The sequence below is a fragment of the Falco biarmicus genome, chromosome Z, assembly GCF_023638135.1.
Source record: "Falco biarmicus isolate bFalBia1 chromosome Z, bFalBia1.pri, whole genome shotgun sequence".
Lineage (NCBI taxonomy): Eukaryota > Metazoa > Chordata > Aves > Falconiformes > Falconidae > Falco > Falco biarmicus.
The window spans coordinates 37,270,566-37,286,636 of NC_079311.1; the positions used below are offsets into that span (position 1 = coordinate 37,270,566).

Below are 16,071 nucleotides of genomic sequence, written 5' to 3' on the forward strand. Positions count from 1 at the left end.
GCCATTGTCTCAGGCTTTTCTTAGGTTTTTCTCAGGTCTCCAGTCTTCCTCCAAGCAACTACTTATATGGCCACACATGAGAATGGACTCGCCTACCACCTCCTATTTGTCATCTCAATGCTTTTTTCCCTTGTAGAGATAATGTTTTCTTTCATTTCTTCTCCATCCCATTTTCACCCCCTCACTTGCATCTTCATTAATATCTTGTCTGTTTTAAGCTGTTTTCCGTTGTTAGTCGATTGTCCAATTTGTGCTGGTGAAGGGCTCTTCCTGTTTTTCTCTCTGAAAGAATTTGGAATGTCTGAGCCCATAAAGGTTGGTACCTGAATTTAAGTCAGCTAAAACATGTACAACTTTGCAGGGTCAAGGGCTAATCTGGGAAATAATGTCTTGGAAACTTGGTGTTAAATGTTGTCTTGGTAGAGTGTTCAGTATTTTGAAAGATGCTTAACTTAGCGTTGGAAGGCAGGTACTTTAAAAGTGGAAAATACAGACTTTTGAAACATGACTTATGTGACTGAAAAGTATTACATTAAAATAATACCTTTATCCATGTTAGTTTATTTATGGGCTCATATTGTTAAGTGTTTGGTGTTACGAACAGCAGGTTTTTGCGTTCCGTATTTCTGTGAGTTTCAATGGCAAGGAGAAAATGTACTTCTTGTAGCTTTCTGCAAAGGCATCACAAGGATAAAGGATACATATGAGCCATTTCTTGACTGACTTGAGTCATTAGAAAGTTTGTGGCTGACAGGCTCTGATTTCACCATTGATTATTAATAAAACATTAGAAATGCACAGTAGTCTTTAAAAAAAGAAATCTAGAAACTTGTCAGTTAAATCAATCTAACGTGAATCAAACAAAACTCGTGATAGAAAGGGTAGGATAGAAGGGCTCATTTTTACTTGACTTGATAAACAGGATTATTACTGAATTAAAGTTTGGATTTTTTGTCAGAACAGGATTTTTTCCAGTATATTTTGACAGAGCCTTCAGCTATGAGAAACTACTGACTGTAGATATTCTCTGCCAGAATGATGAATCTATTTCCAGTAAGCTAGTTGCTTCATCTCGTTGGATATACTCTTGGGAATTTATCACGTAATTCCCTTAATCCAAACCAGTTGGGTACATATTTTGTAATTGATGAATTACTGACAGTAAGTGAATATTCATACAAAATCAACTAATTTTTAAATAAAAATAATGCTGTTTAACAGTTTTTGTACCAGGACTTAGCGGTCTTGTATTTACTCTTTTCACATGAACTAGTGTCATCTAAAACTGCTGTTCACAATTATTACAACATTGAATATGTGCCATCCCAGATAAGAACACATTTACATTGCAACTGTATGTCAAATACTTTTATCAACACAGTGAGTAATACCAGATCACTAGTCCTTGAAATAACATGTCATTAAATTTGCGGAGATGAAACAACTATTCTTCCATCAAATTCTGCTCTACATTTAGATGAAATGCCTTGGTTAAGTAATGTCTTTGAAGACTGGGTGTTACTTCCTTTAGCTCTGATTGTAGTTGGCAGGCATTATATGTTCTTTGTGTATTACCAAAACAGAACATCTATCTGCAGCATACTCTCTGTCTTTTCTTCATAAATGGATGTAACTTTGGTGCATTGGATGTATTTTAGTGTGTTGTTTGCATTTGATTAATTGAGTCTTACTGCTTTTCTGCGTGCATATATCTTATTCCTACTACTGAATATATGTGATTGATGCAGTGAACTGTTGGCTTCTGTTCTGTGAATATTAATCAAAGAATATGCTCCTCTGGTTAATGGCTTTGCAGTGTAGGAGGCAGCCAAACAACATAGACTATAGTCTGCTTTTTTTTTGCTCTTTAATCACTATTGTGTAAGACACTGGCAAGAACACTTTTTTCTCATCTATAAACACTGTTTCATGCTTAAACATATCCATTGTTTGGTCAAAGTTATGAAATATTGTTGCTCAATTAAATTTTGTTTTCAACATTTCCTGGTAAAAGCAGTAATGGAAGAGATAAAACAGTAAAGAGAGATAATTAAGAGGAAAAAAAAAAAATACTAGGCATAGCAAGGAAAGAAGAAGCAGATGATGTGGAGTCAGTAAATTCATCTTCATATGGTTTCAGGTCTTATGATTTGGATAAATAGTTTTCTTTAATCAGAAGCCAAACCTGATGCTTTCCTAGATTCCATTACTATGGTGAAAGGGATAATTTATGACTAAACTATTCTTAAAGAGATTCAGGGTACACATTGCTATATTCTGATGTACACTTAAAATGTGTATAAGGATAGATGTTGATTAGGGTGTGACACCTTCTTTGGGTGAGAAATTAAAAGACATGTTTAGTATTCAAAACAAAAAAGTCAGTAAATGTTTGTGCTGATGGCAGTACAGCTCAGTATCAGAAGCCACAAACTTCTTGAAAACACAGCTCACATTTTTATGACATGTATTTCTGATACGAAGGTTGATAGCTACAGCTTTGGTCATTCTCTGTGAATCTTACCAGTGAGGTAGTCAAGGCTAATAAGAAGACTTAGGCTTCAGGATTTCTAGTATTTTACAAAGGGTTTTCTTTTAATCTCCCCTCTCCCCGCCCCTTTCATGAAAATGCCCTAGAGTAGGGGCTTTCTTTAAATTTTTATCAAAATTTTCCTACTGTCACTGGCTTAGTTGTACAAGTAGCAGAACTGATTCAGCAGGAGTTCCTATTGCTGTTGCTTGTTGCCTTTGACCATTAGGACAGTGTTGCTAAAATCCTGTCAGAGTGGTTAGGACCGTAGACAATATCACATTATTTGTATGTACCAATGTTGTTCTACTGATTTTATTTTAACTGTTACAAGTGTAAGCATTTTTTTAATTCCTCCAGTTTCAGCCCAGAAAATGTATCTCGGCTTTGGTTATAGATCATGATTCTGTAATAGTCTAGAAAAGTGTAAGTCAGAAATCCCCTAAACCTTCTGCATTTTTGTATGATGTAATATGTTCAAAAGCAGGTTTTGGGGGGGAAAACAGTAGCACTGGAGATTGTGATTCATAAAAACCAATAGTTGAAAGCTGTATCATTGAATCATAAAATTTTAGTTCGTTTCCAGTGAGTTTATTTGTCTCAGAGATGTATTTAAAGTATCTTCAGGAAACATCGGTAAGAGAACTGAATGGTTTCAATGAAATACTGGCTTAGTATGCCATATCTAGTGGAAATTAATCTATTTCATATTGGTTAAAGACGTGTTTATCCAGTGTTGTACCACCTCCCTTTGAACACCTCCTATAAATATTCTTCTTGCTTATATACATATATTTGTATTCGAATTTATTATCATGCTCTTTCAGAAGCAGTAATTTGAAGGGGATTTTTACTTACAGATTGTCTATATAAATGAATGTCCTATATATAAATGAATGTCCTAAATGAATATTCGTTTCCTATCCATGTCAAAACGGTAGACCTTGTATATTTTCAAAGTCCTTTCTCCTGGATAAAGGCCATTTCCAGAGTTTTAATTCATAACAACATCTGCTTCTGTGATTTGAGTCTACTTCTTCAGTTTTGATAATGATTATTTCTACATTCTCGTCATTTGTCCGTTCTGGAAAGTTAATTGTTACTCCAACTAAGCATTTTTTTCATGCCTGGTTAACGTAGTTACTGCTTATTGACCTTCTGAAAGTGCTGATCTGCCAAAGAAATTTCTAACACAGTAAGACAAGCTACCTAAACTTAGGTGCCTTTCTCTGCTGATCCACACCTGCCATTGTCCTCTAGTTTTTGTAATCAAATTTTAAGATTTCAACAATAATATGGAAGTAAAAAAGGGCAAAGCCATGACTTTTTAAAGACGTCTTGTTTAGCTTACGTATAAATATTGTCCCTAATATATGCAAATTTTAGCAGGGATTACAGTCTTGTTAGAGCTGATTTTTGCTTTGTTATTTTTTTTGTAAAAAAAAAGTTCTTTAGAAGTGCTCATATTAAAGTGGTGATGAATATAATAAAAAAACCACTAATTTTTTTTAAAAAGAAGCTGAGTTTTTGAATATGGTAATTACTGGCAAGTGCCTTTCCTTCAGCTTTTAGCTGGTAGGAATAAGGCAACTTGTCTGTAATGGAAGAGAATATTAATATTGCTCTTTTCAGTTATTTACATGTCTTTCTAAAAAACAGCAATTTATTTGTTTAGTTTCAGAACTAAGGCAGGCATTTAGGAATGCCTTTGTATGATAGTTTAATTTCTGTATGTTCATACAATTGTTTATGGAATTAAAAATGAAAATATTTGAACTGAAGAGTGAAGGCAACTGCCTTTGTGATATAAATGGGTGGGAAACTAATACTTGCATTTTCTCCTTTTCCAAACTTTAGGGGGGACACAGAGATTACCTCGCACAATTGGAGTGTCTTTGGCAAAAGAACTCATTTTCTCTGCGCGTATTGTAGATGGTGAGGAGGCAAAATCAATAGGATTGATTAGTCATGTGGTAGAACAGAATGAAGCAGGGGATGCTGCATACAGAAGAGCATTAGCTCTGGCAAGAGAATTTTTACCTCAGGTAAAACAAATTATTTTATAGTTTTTTTCAAACATTAAAACTGAAAAAGAACCAGGTGTATCAAGAAAAACTGTCATTAAGTTATGTATTAAAAAGCCATTCTAGGTATGTGGAGAGCAATTAGAAGATTTCTCTGTCATGTATTGAGTGGTGTTATTTGGTAACTACTTCATAGTGAAGCAAAAAAATTCCTTCAGTCTTAGTATCATCATGATATGGTCTGTGTTTGTATTGCATATTATGGCTTTCAAGTTTTGAATGAAAAAACTGTGTATGTGGGTTTTTTTTAGTAAAGCAATTATCTCAATAGGTTATTCTGTTGCTGTTGAACACTTCAGAAGAGAGGCAAAAAGGTTCACATGAAAGCGGATGTATCTCAGTCTAACTCCTGTTTTGAAAACATAAAGCTAAATGTAACTTAAAGCAGAACCCATTTACTCATGGAAATTTTGCTTTGTGTCCTTTGTGTATAAGCTCGATGAAAGAATCATTCTCTTATTATCATTCATTCAAAGTGACATCCTCTCTCTGTCCTTTTTGAAAGAATTGAAATGGGATTTGCTGAATTCCTGTGCTTTAGAACATGAAAATTTTAGTAAGAAGTTTAAGTATGGCCCTTCCAGGAGTCTTTGTGTTAGCTGATTGCTGCCTGTTCCCCTGTTGTCGTAGGCTGCAAGCTGTTTATACAGAGTAGGAATGTGAATTTGGAGCTTTTGATAAACCTGCTTTTCAAGTGATTGATCCCAGATAGCAAATTCATAGGAGACAGAAGAAGAAAATAATTAATAAACCACTTTATTGGATCACACGTCTAACAGCTAGAATTTTTCATTGAAAATCAAAAATGCTACAGATTACATGTGGCATTTAACATTGGTTATTTGTGTCTAGAATACCCTTATAGAAAAGCAAGCATGAAAAATACAGTAAAAGATTTAGCATACAATGATTCTGGAAGGTTGATTTATAGTTAAAAATTTGCATTGAAACCAGCTCAGAAAGCATTCGGCTTTTCCCAGAGCAGCAAGCCACTTCCCTAAAGCAGTGTCTGAGCATTCGGAAGCTGATGCTGATGGATAAGCACAGAACTGAGACAGTTCTCAAAAACGTCTCACTGTTCTGCGACACATTGGAGGAGGAGGGTAGAAATCCCTCTTTTGGTTGGGTACCTCATCCCAACCAACAGAAGAGTGTCATCACTTGACCAGTGCAGGCTTTGCAGTACCATATTTTAGGTTTGAAGCTGCATCGGTTAGTTTTATTTCATTATCACATCTTTTGATGTGTCTCCATTGTGTGATAATAGGGACATAAGACCGACTTTGCAAAGGCCTATAATGATGTCTCTTAAGGTGGCTGTTCTGAGCCTGGTTTTGAAGTGAATTGAGCAAGCTTGACAAAAGTGGTCATGCTCAGCACCTTTGAAACATAAACCAAACACACTGCTTTAATTAGGTTCTTTTGAAAACAGTATACTTGCACTCAATATTGAAACTATTAGTTTGGAAGCAAATGTCTACTATAGGGATGTAATTTAGGATATTTGACCTGTTTACAATAAATTTAGTAAAATTTCAAAGTCTAGAGGATCCCAATACAAGAACATTGATGTGCAGGCTCTTCACTGCGTAGTTTGTAGATTTTGATTATATGTGAGCAAGCTTTTTCTTTCATTTTAGGGACCAGTAGCAATGAGAGTTGCAAAACTGGCCATCAATCAGGGAATGGAGGTAAGGATCTGTACTTCCTGTAAGAGTAAGCAGAAGTCTGGCTGGCAACAGGTCTACTGTTGTGATTTTTCTTCTTAGAACTGCTTTTAGTTTCTCATTATATAGTCTTTCAAAATCTATTTGGTCAAAACTTTCTAAAAGATGAAATGGAATTTTTTTTTATGCCTCAGACTCCTGAGACTAGTGTTGATGCTGATTTCTGTAACAAGGCTTAGTAACCTCATGTCTATCCAGGAGTAATGCACTCTGCTAATTATTAATACTAGAAAGTAAACATAAACTACTATGAACAAGTTGTATTTCAAATGCTGGGTGGAAAAAACCTTCAAAGTCATATTCTGTCAAGTCTGTCAGTGCTCTCAGTGTTTAGTAACTAATAAAGTTAAAGGCCAAAAGGCATGTAATTTATTTTTAATAGTTTAATAGAGGTGAGTGTTAAAATTATATCTGGAGTCTGATTTCATAGCTGATTCTGATTGCCACTCGTTGAACACTGTTGACCTAGCTCTGAAACCCTGAACACGTCTAGACACGTGTTATACTTGTGGCTTGTGAATTATCTTGCTGAGCTCAGCAGGACTATTTATATTTAAAGTTAAGCACATGCATAAGCTCTGCACCAGGACACCTTATAGCTCAACCTAGGAGAAGGCAAGGGGAGCACAGCACATGCAACATCTGAATCCAAGAAGGCAAATTTAAGAATGGTCCTTGTCTTCTTAAAGTCTCAGAAGCAACCACTGATATAACTTAGTTCAGCAAAGCATATGACCAGTAAATTTTGGCCTGAGAACCAAGCTCACATGCTGTTGTGCAAAGAGTGTATTTGTTAGGTTTCCACAGCAAGTAATGATGTAATTCAAGATCTCTTTTAGTGATACCCAAGGTTCAAAATGCTACAAACCACGTTATCTAGTGACCAGGTATAGTGGACTGAAAGTTTGAAATCACGATGTTTATAGAATTAGGGACAGTAGGATTAGAAAGCCTCTAAATGATCATGTCATTCAACCTTGAGGCCCCAAGGCAAGACCTACTGTATCAAAACTGATCAAGCAAAATGTTCATCTAAGCTGTTACAAACCTCCCGTGGCAGAGATTTCACAGCTTCCTTTGGTAATCTATCCTATAGCTTATCTCCCCTTGACAAATGACTTGTGGTGCATTGCCACAGTCCTTTCAGTGGCCATGTGGAGAGCTGTTAAGTTCAGTAGCAACTGATGCTCAAGACAGACAGAGTAGTAGTGAGTGGTACAATTCAGCCTTCTCAGCTGTTCCGACCAGCTCACAAAGGAAAAGCATGTTACTGAAATGAGGTAATGTTGCATGATGGCCATTGACTTCCTTTCTTCATTTTAAATCACTTTGAACTTGAATATATGTTTGTTTTACGGCATGGCATCGTGTTCTTATATGACATTTTGAAGATAACTTGTTTCAAAATGATTTTTAAATATCATGCAGTACATTAAATCTTTTCCCCAGTACTAAATGAAATTATTACAAATGTGCAAGTACCTAATGGGTTTTAGTCCAGATGATTTGTAGTGAAGAACATACATTGTTTTGACAGTGTATTACATACTAATTGTATTTCCAAATAAGGAAACTGTAACAGAAATACTAACCACTCTTACCCCATGGCAGTGTAACATTTCCCTGTTAAAGTAGTGTAGAAGAACTTTGCAAAAGTCTTTTAGTAGTGGTGTGTAGAAACACAGTATTTCAGTTGGCTCTCAGGAAATAATATATAATAAAGGTACAAAAATATGGTTTTAAGAAACACTGTATTCTTTTCCTCAGGTCGACTTGGTAACGGGTTTAGCAATTGAGGAAGCTTGTTACGCTCAGGTATGTAACTATGATTACAGCAAAAAACCCCAGAAAAGTTGGTGCCTGTTATGAAACATGCAGAAATTCAACTAGAAATTGCTCTGTGATTTAGACCTTCCTTCTACTTTTTCTGTTTTTGTAAGGAATTTAAGGAAGGTGGTGTAGTTTAGGACAAAAATATCTCCCTACCAAGACAGTTAGGATGAACATAGTGAAGCATCACCAGCCATACACTTAGCTGGTCATACGCTACCATGCATCTAATCCAAGAGCTACCTTGCTTTTGGTTTGTTTTGGTTTAATGTGAAATAATGTGAAGGGCACTTCACTAATGGCATATGTGCTAACCAACAGAAAACTGAGACAAACTCCTTTGCCAGAAAAACATGTGAATGATGTATTTGGATTTGTGTGTTCTTGGACTTTGAGACAAGTTTTTGATTGTGGAAGTAGAAGCATCAGCATTAGATGCTTATTTAAAATATGGTGATCTGATTAATAACCTACCTGTGCCACCCTCCTCCCCCCAAAAAAACCCCAAATCAACAAACAACCAAAACCCAAACAACCCAAAAAACTACAACCCAACCAAAAAAGACCACCCCACAAAACCCCAACACCAAAACCTCAGAAACAAACCCTAAAGACTTTCTTACAGTCATCTGCTTGGAGAAAAGATACTCCTTCTCCTGAATTGTTTCTCAACCTTACATTGTGCCATTGAAGTGTCTGGTACTTTCCTGTATCTGAGTAGGCATTTTAGTTTTCATTTCTCTGTTCTATTATATTTTGCATGTTGGATGCATTGAACAAATAGGGTTTGTGTGAAAATGTTTTTCTTGGTATTGTTTTTGGTATCAATAATGAATTGCTGCTCTGCTCATTGCAGACTATTCCAACAAAAGATAGAATTGAAGGTCTTCTTGCATTTAAGGAGAAGAGACCTCCTCGCTACAAGGGAGAATAAAAGAAGCTGATGCCTTTAAAATACAGGGGATAAAATTACTGCTGAGGACCATTAAGGTGCACTTTGCATCCGCACCTGGAGTATCACAACCACCAAAGTAAAAAGCAAATCATACTGATGTTACATCTTGAATGTGTCCACACTTGTACTGGGCCCCGATAGAAATATGTGACAACTCATGCTCATTACAGTTTCTGAAGGTTGATCTGTGTATTTGCAAGGTCATAGGTTCATGCAACATTTTAAAAATTTAATATGTATGAAACATAGCATTCCACAATTGAAAATGCTCTGTAAATTCTTTACATAGACAAAACCTGTATGTGATGTTAGGTATAAATCTGCTGTATCATTTTATCAAAACAAAAGCAGCTACTGAACACCAAAAATAGGAAGTTGTACCAAATATGCATTAAAATGGTTCTGTATATCAGTAAAGATTATATTTGAGTATTCTACCTGGATATGTACATTACTAATAAAGCTAAGGGAAATGAAAAGGATTATTGTTCGGAAAATGTTACGCTTTATTTATCTGACTTACACTATTCTAAGTAAAATGAAATGAACTTCAGTACATAATGGTGTCCTTTTGATGAAGTCATTGCCATTATATTCGTTTAATTGTTTTAAATGAAGATGTTTCCGAGGCCAGCCTTTCATTCTGCATTCTTGTATGTTACACCTGGCTTTGCCTAGCATTCTTCCAACATGTCATCTGATCAGCACTGTCTGATGAGAAGGAACTTTATTTCACTTGCCCCAGTTATTTTACATTTTTGATGATTGTATTAAAGATTGTTATGCAGGGGATGCAACTAATATGCTGTTAAAGAAACTAGAATTCTCTTAATCTCTAGAATATTCCTTTTGCAGGTCCTAATACTGTATATTTATATACAATGGGGATGATACTGAAATGTTCTTTAATTCTGTGGTGGCCTCAGGGTTCTTTTCATACATTGAAAGAAATATACAGTAAGTTATGAGGTGAGAAAGCTGTTGTGATTCCTACTGTACATTTGCTGTAGACATGGCATATTATAGCAAATGCCTGGAAATAACATCTTGGAAAGTATTTTTGTTAACTTGACTGGAAAATAAATGTGGCTTAGCAGTCAGAGGCTGTCTTTTTGTATGAAAACGAATTTCTTCGTGTTTGGTGCCCATTGGCTCACGAAACTTGTGCGTGCTCTGCTGTTTCTGCGACATTAGCTATGGTCACTGTCCATATCTATGATGATAAAGCAGCTGATCAACATGAAATGACAAGAACTCATTTAAATTCCTATTTAGACATATCATTACATGTAAATTGATTATAACTGGTAGAGCACACACTTTGTTGACTGGTAAACTTGCTGAGTCGATCATTTCATGCATGATAATTTGCAAATAAAGTACTGGTGCTTGTTTTGATAGTCATATAAAGCCTAGAGGGTCATTTTCTCATGTTTTTGAAATGCTAACATGTCATTTTCATTTTTACTGAGTAGGAAATAATTATGTTAATAGGAGAAAAAATATTGTTTATGCTGATGGGTTTCTGTTCCATAACTGATACACAGTCTGGTTATTGAGCTGTCTCTGTTTTTCAACAAGCACTGATTAAGTAGCTTCTGTGAATGTCTATTTAAAAAAATCTAATAACTTTAAATACTGTGGCATAACACTGTGTAGATTTGTGCCTTTAACTAGTAGTTTTGATCTCAGAATATAATTTTGCTGTCACAGTGGTCTCTCCATTCCTTTTCTCAGGAGAAGTTACTGTCATGTCATAGCAATTTGACTCCCTTTGAAGTCAACAATTTGAATATTATTACCAAGTGAGTACCAGTAGGACAATTTTTAAAGGTACTTTCTAGTGATGTTGAAGTAGTGCTAAAGGAACAATATTTTAGCAAAAGATCTGTCAGTCATGTACTGTCTTTGTTGTCAAGTGACATGTTACAGTGGCTGCAGTGCTTGTGATTAATAGCAATATTAGAATTCTGCTTCCACAAGAGGATGATTTGTAACAGAAATTGTCTTGTAAAGGCTGACTTTTCCTTACAAAAGTTATGATCTGGCAAATCCTCCTTCAAGTGCTTAGGCTCTGCTCTTTCAGTTCCTAGTAAAGCCATGCTTTTATTCACAGTACCTCATGGGTAGGTGAGCCCTGGTCCCTGCTGGTTTCCTGAAAGGTTATCTCATTGTCCCTAGGCATAAACAGTTTTTTCTCCTTCTCCTGCTGAGCTCAAGTGGATAGTGAGTTCTTCTGCACTCCTCCACTGAGTTGGATATTGAAAAGTTATACTACAGGTAGGTCCATTACCTTCAGCTGATTACCTCTCAACAATGTAAGTGCAAGTTTAAGTATACTAAATTGCCTAGAAATTCTCAGTTTCGTGCAGAAATTGAAGTGTGACCTTATATAACACGTAACATTTTAGCCTTTAATCTCTGAAAGCATTTCTGTTTTCTTTTCAGTATTATTGAAGTAACTCACGTTCTTACCAGTTTTACTCAAATTTCTGGATAAAGTTTTCAGAATTGTCTGAATGGCTTAAGTCAGTTCACTGCTTTTGAGTAGCTCACCTGCTATGAAGAAATACAGTGTTTTATGTAGTATAAGGTTGTGTAATGATACAGTTAAGAGCACTTGGAGGATGTTGTGCTGTGGAAGATTTTGATGTGATTTGCAGAGCCATTTGTGCCAAATTGTTGAAATGCTGTCAGTCTGTGCAATTACTCATAGTCCTACACCAGTGTTCATATCAATGCTCTTTTAGAACTGCTTTTAACCAGCTGCATTTAGAGTAAACATCAGGATGCATCAGTTGCATTGGTTTCATATTTTCCTCAGTCATTGCTCTTTGATGGATCTAACCATAATCAGATTTGTTGTACAGAACAAAAAACAACAGATCTCTGTAACACAGGAGAGGGCAGAATATCGTCCTACTTGGAATCTAGTTTTGGGAGACTTGGGGAGTAAAGTAAGGTGTTTGTTACTAGTGTCACTTCACATACCAAAATCAACCCATGGATGCAAAGTGAAGAGAATAATTGAAACCTACTAATTTGTCACCAACTTAGGTTTTGTATCGTTTTTTCATGCAAGCCAATCTCTGAAAAGTTGTCCACTGAGATTAGAGAATTTATTTACAATTAAAAAAAATGTAATTGAAAGCCACTGGTGTTTTGTGTGGTAGGCGTTGAACAAGATGTACTTTCATGTCTCATTTGTGTGATTTTAGCCTTCTTGCACCTAATGACACTGCTGAAAAGCCACAGAGCTTCTTTGTCTGGAGAGGCTGATATAGTCAGTGTACTCAAGGTGTGATAATGATCATGATGATGTGGTTATTTTAAGATGTTCTTTTTCTGCACACTTTTAGAAAGACAACCACCTCCAAAATGAGAAAAAGGAGCATAATTGCAAACAGATAAACCAAAAGGAGAGATGTGTTCAGCTAAAGGTAATGAAATTCCTCTTATGTATTTTGAGGGATTACAAAGAGTAGTTTTTCTGTTTGTGCCTTTTTTTCCTCTTGGTTTTTCTTTTCTCTGGGCCTGGAATTTGGACACCAGGGAAATGTAGGGAACATTTTTAAGAATTTGTACAAGTTGTTTTCACTTTAAGAAATTGATACTTTGTAAGCGAAGTTAGAAAAGTTTTTTAAAATTTGCTAAAAGGTTTTTGAAAGTTGTAATCAGAAATTATTGTGTTATCACCAAAGATTAAGTAGCATACCTTTTTTATTGTAGATTTAAATCATATTCAGTTTCAGCCTTGGAACAGAGTTAATAGAAGCTTCCTTAGTTATGCAGAATGTACTGCGTTTATCCAAATATTCATTATGCATTATAATATATATGTGTGTATACTGACATGTCATGTACATGCATATGTGTACATATAAATAAAATTCTTCATACTGTCAGGTGAGACCAAAACCCCTCAGGATGTGATAGTACTATTCTACTCCAGGAAGTTTTGCATTTGTTTGTGCAAGAGCACTTACAGGCAAAAATCTTGAACCTCACAGAGCATGTACCGTGACTGCTACAAGTGGCCATACTTAACCGTGTGGAAGAACACAGAAATTCTGCCACAGAAGCTTCAGTCAGGTAGTGAGGGTACACACGTATGTTATCATGTATCTGGTCAGGCACATCTGGTAGTTTGAGACTAGAATAAATGTAGCAGAAGTCAAAGTGAGTTCTAAGTTTCAACAGAGGTGTGGCATCCAGATAGCACATTCCTCCCAGTTCTATAGTCTTTTGCTTCTGCAGTTTGGACAGGCCTACAGCAATCATGAGCAGCTCATTAATCAACAACTGTTGTAGATCGTAAGATCAGTCTCCGCCCCCCTTAAATAAGTCTAGACTTAGGTTTCATCTTTACATTTTATCTAGTAGATAATTCTTCCAAGGACACTCATTCACATGGGAAGAAATATGCAAGTATGTCAAAAGAATTTATTACAGAGGGTGTGAATGTTCTGTGTCAAAGCTAAGTCCTAGTGCAGTACGTGAGTTCAAAATAGTACATTAACCCTCTAAGGCATAGTCTGTACGTGTGTGTGTAAACTTCAAAGTTCTGGCTAGTGGCTACTACTCTTTGATTCTAATTTCTGAAGCATATGCTCATAAAGCTTTTGTAACATTAAAGAGATGAGAATATGTTGCAGTTTTCTTGTTGCATAATATAACCACTTTCAGAAGAACATGAAAAGTTTGTTATTTTTTTAAGGAACTTACACATCAAATTGTTGCTTCTTTATTCTAGCAAGTGCTAATTGATTTAACATTTTCCCTTAAGCATAAGGAACTTTGTGATATCATCTTTGGCTCAATTCTTTTTAGCATGTTAAAAAATCTGATGCCAGTTGTACAAATTTTTAAAGAATGTGTCTTTTCCATGCAGCTTAGAAAAAGTTTGAAATTTAATTATAAGGATAGAGTTGTGGAAGTTGTATTTTCATTGCATATAAATGTTAATAATACATCTGCATGCTTGAAGCTGGTCTGTAACTGAACTATTTTTGTAAATATATCTAGGTATCCCCATTAGTGACCACTCAGGGTTCAATCTGTGGTTCATATTGTCCTGTAGTTGTCATCTCTTGGCCAGCCTCCTCTGCCAAGTAGTGGTGAAAGGAGGAGAGAGCCAGGGAACACACTTCTAAGAAGCAGTGGGTGTGGGAAGCATGGATAGGAGAGATGGTTTGTAAGTGTGTTTGGGCTGTGGGTTTTAAGTCACGGTCCACTTCAGCACGGTCATTTCTAATATCTTCACGAGCAGCTCCACAAAGTGGATTTTTCTGTATTGGTTGGTGACAGCAGCTGCGTTCTATACCGTAATAGAGTAGTAGAGATCATAACATCTGAACTTGATTCCTGGACTATCTGTGTAACATACAAAAGGAGGTAGGAGCCACAAAAATGGCATAATGAGAAGGGTTGCCAGTTCATAAATGAACACATCGACGTGTGGTTTTTTTTGACTTCGTGCAGAACGAATTTCCATTCTTCATTTTGGGTTCTTATGCTTTTTTACAAATCTTAGCTGAAATCAGTCCTCTTTTGAAAAAGTGAAGAGGATATGCTGCAGCCCCTCAACCTCTCTAATGCTCAGTAGTTGAAGGATTCATGAAATACCAGAGCAACTGAGTTTCTGCTCTGTCTTTTCACTTCATTGACCTCAACCAAACCCTCTTACCAGAGTGACCTGGTCACTGGACGCTCTCAGTCACTCCTGATGAAACTTTTCTACTTTCATTACTTATTCTGCAAGTTAATTTATTGAGATGGTGAGGTAGTGACTAATTGCCTGTTAGTTTAGAGAGAGAAGGCCTGTCTTGCAGTCCCTCACAGAGGAAGTATCACATTGTGGGTTTTTTAATAGATGCTGTAGCAAGGATGAGAATCCTGCTCACTCCTCTCATCCCCGGCTTCCTCTTTGTACTGTGTGGAGTCCTGTCGGCCAAGTGTGAAGATGCCTACTCAGACTCCTTAGGGTGTGGAAGGTTTAATTCATAAATCGGGAAAAGCCTTAGTTACAGCACTGTCTAATTGTCATTGCCTAATATCATCAGGACTGTGACTTCCTGCAGTAAAATCTCAACAGGAACATTGAGAATCTAAATTTTGGACTTGGGCACCAAAGTCCCTGCATCAATGTAGCCTGAGTTGTTTGCATTTGCGATTGTGCTTCTGTGCTGCTTTACTCTTGAGGTTTGTTACTTAAGCTTGAAAATACTTCCTTGAAGTAAGCAAGGGGTATCAAAAATCACTTTAGCCACCGGTGACGTATCATAGATCCCATGACAGAACTGAGTTGTTTTTAACAGGTGGTAATACTTAGAGAACCTGGCTGCCCCTCTCCGTACCAGCTCCCCGAAGTAGTCAGTCTGTCCTCAGTGAGGCAGAAGGAAACCCTAGCAAGCCAGGGAGGAGGTGATGTAAGAGCAGCAGTGGCAGAGCTATGCTGACAGGATGGTTGGCTGTGCTAAGGCACTTGTATGAATCTGGTTATTCCAGCTCTGCAGCCTGGTTCTGCCAACCGAGAAGCACAAAGTATCTGCATACGGGATGAAATTTTGACTACGCTTTGTGTGTGTATATGCATAATATATAAAATGTATGTCTATATGTCCACTCCACTTGCAGCACATAGTTTCAGGGTTGTTCATAGAAGCTTTTAAAGCATTGTTTCCATTTTTAAAATAGCTCATTAAAACCACATCTCCACAGGTGCGTGTGTTTAGAGTTACAAAAACATTTTGTCTTATACATGTTTTTATATTTCATATAATTACAGCATATTTATCTGAAGTGTTTCGCAAGTATACTTCTGTGTAATACTGGTAGGAGATTAAGTAATAGCTGCTTACTAGCACTATTGCACAAGAACTGCAAATGTTATTGTGATGTTCTGAGATTTGAGGTACCAAGCATGCTTTTGGCTGCTTTGTTCCT

The 16,071-nt window shown here is 36.4% G+C and overlaps 1 protein-coding gene across 6 annotated transcripts in view; it reads left to right on the forward strand.

The window, feature by feature from the left end:
- The window catches only part of AUH (AU RNA binding methylglutaconyl-CoA hydratase), a 114,787-nt gene extending 104,561 nt beyond the window's left edge, over window positions 1–10,226 (forward strand). For 5 of the 6 annotated variants that reach the window (XM_056324140.1, XM_056324141.1, XM_056324138.1 and 2 more), the window contains 4 exons: window positions 4,388–4,575; window positions 6,255–6,305; window positions 8,109–8,156; window positions 9,028–10,226. In XM_056324140.1, coding sequence (XP_056180115.1) covers window positions 4,388–4,575; window positions 6,255–6,305; window positions 8,109–8,156; window positions 9,028–9,105 — 365 coding nt within the window. In that variant the 3' untranslated portion in view covers window positions 9,106–10,226. The remainder of the gene's footprint in view (window positions 1–4,387; window positions 4,576–6,254; window positions 6,306–8,108; window positions 8,157–9,027) is intronic. The other variant, XM_056324137.1, reaches the window with a different exon arrangement.
- The last annotated feature ends 5,845 nt before the right edge of the window (window positions 10,227–16,071 follow it).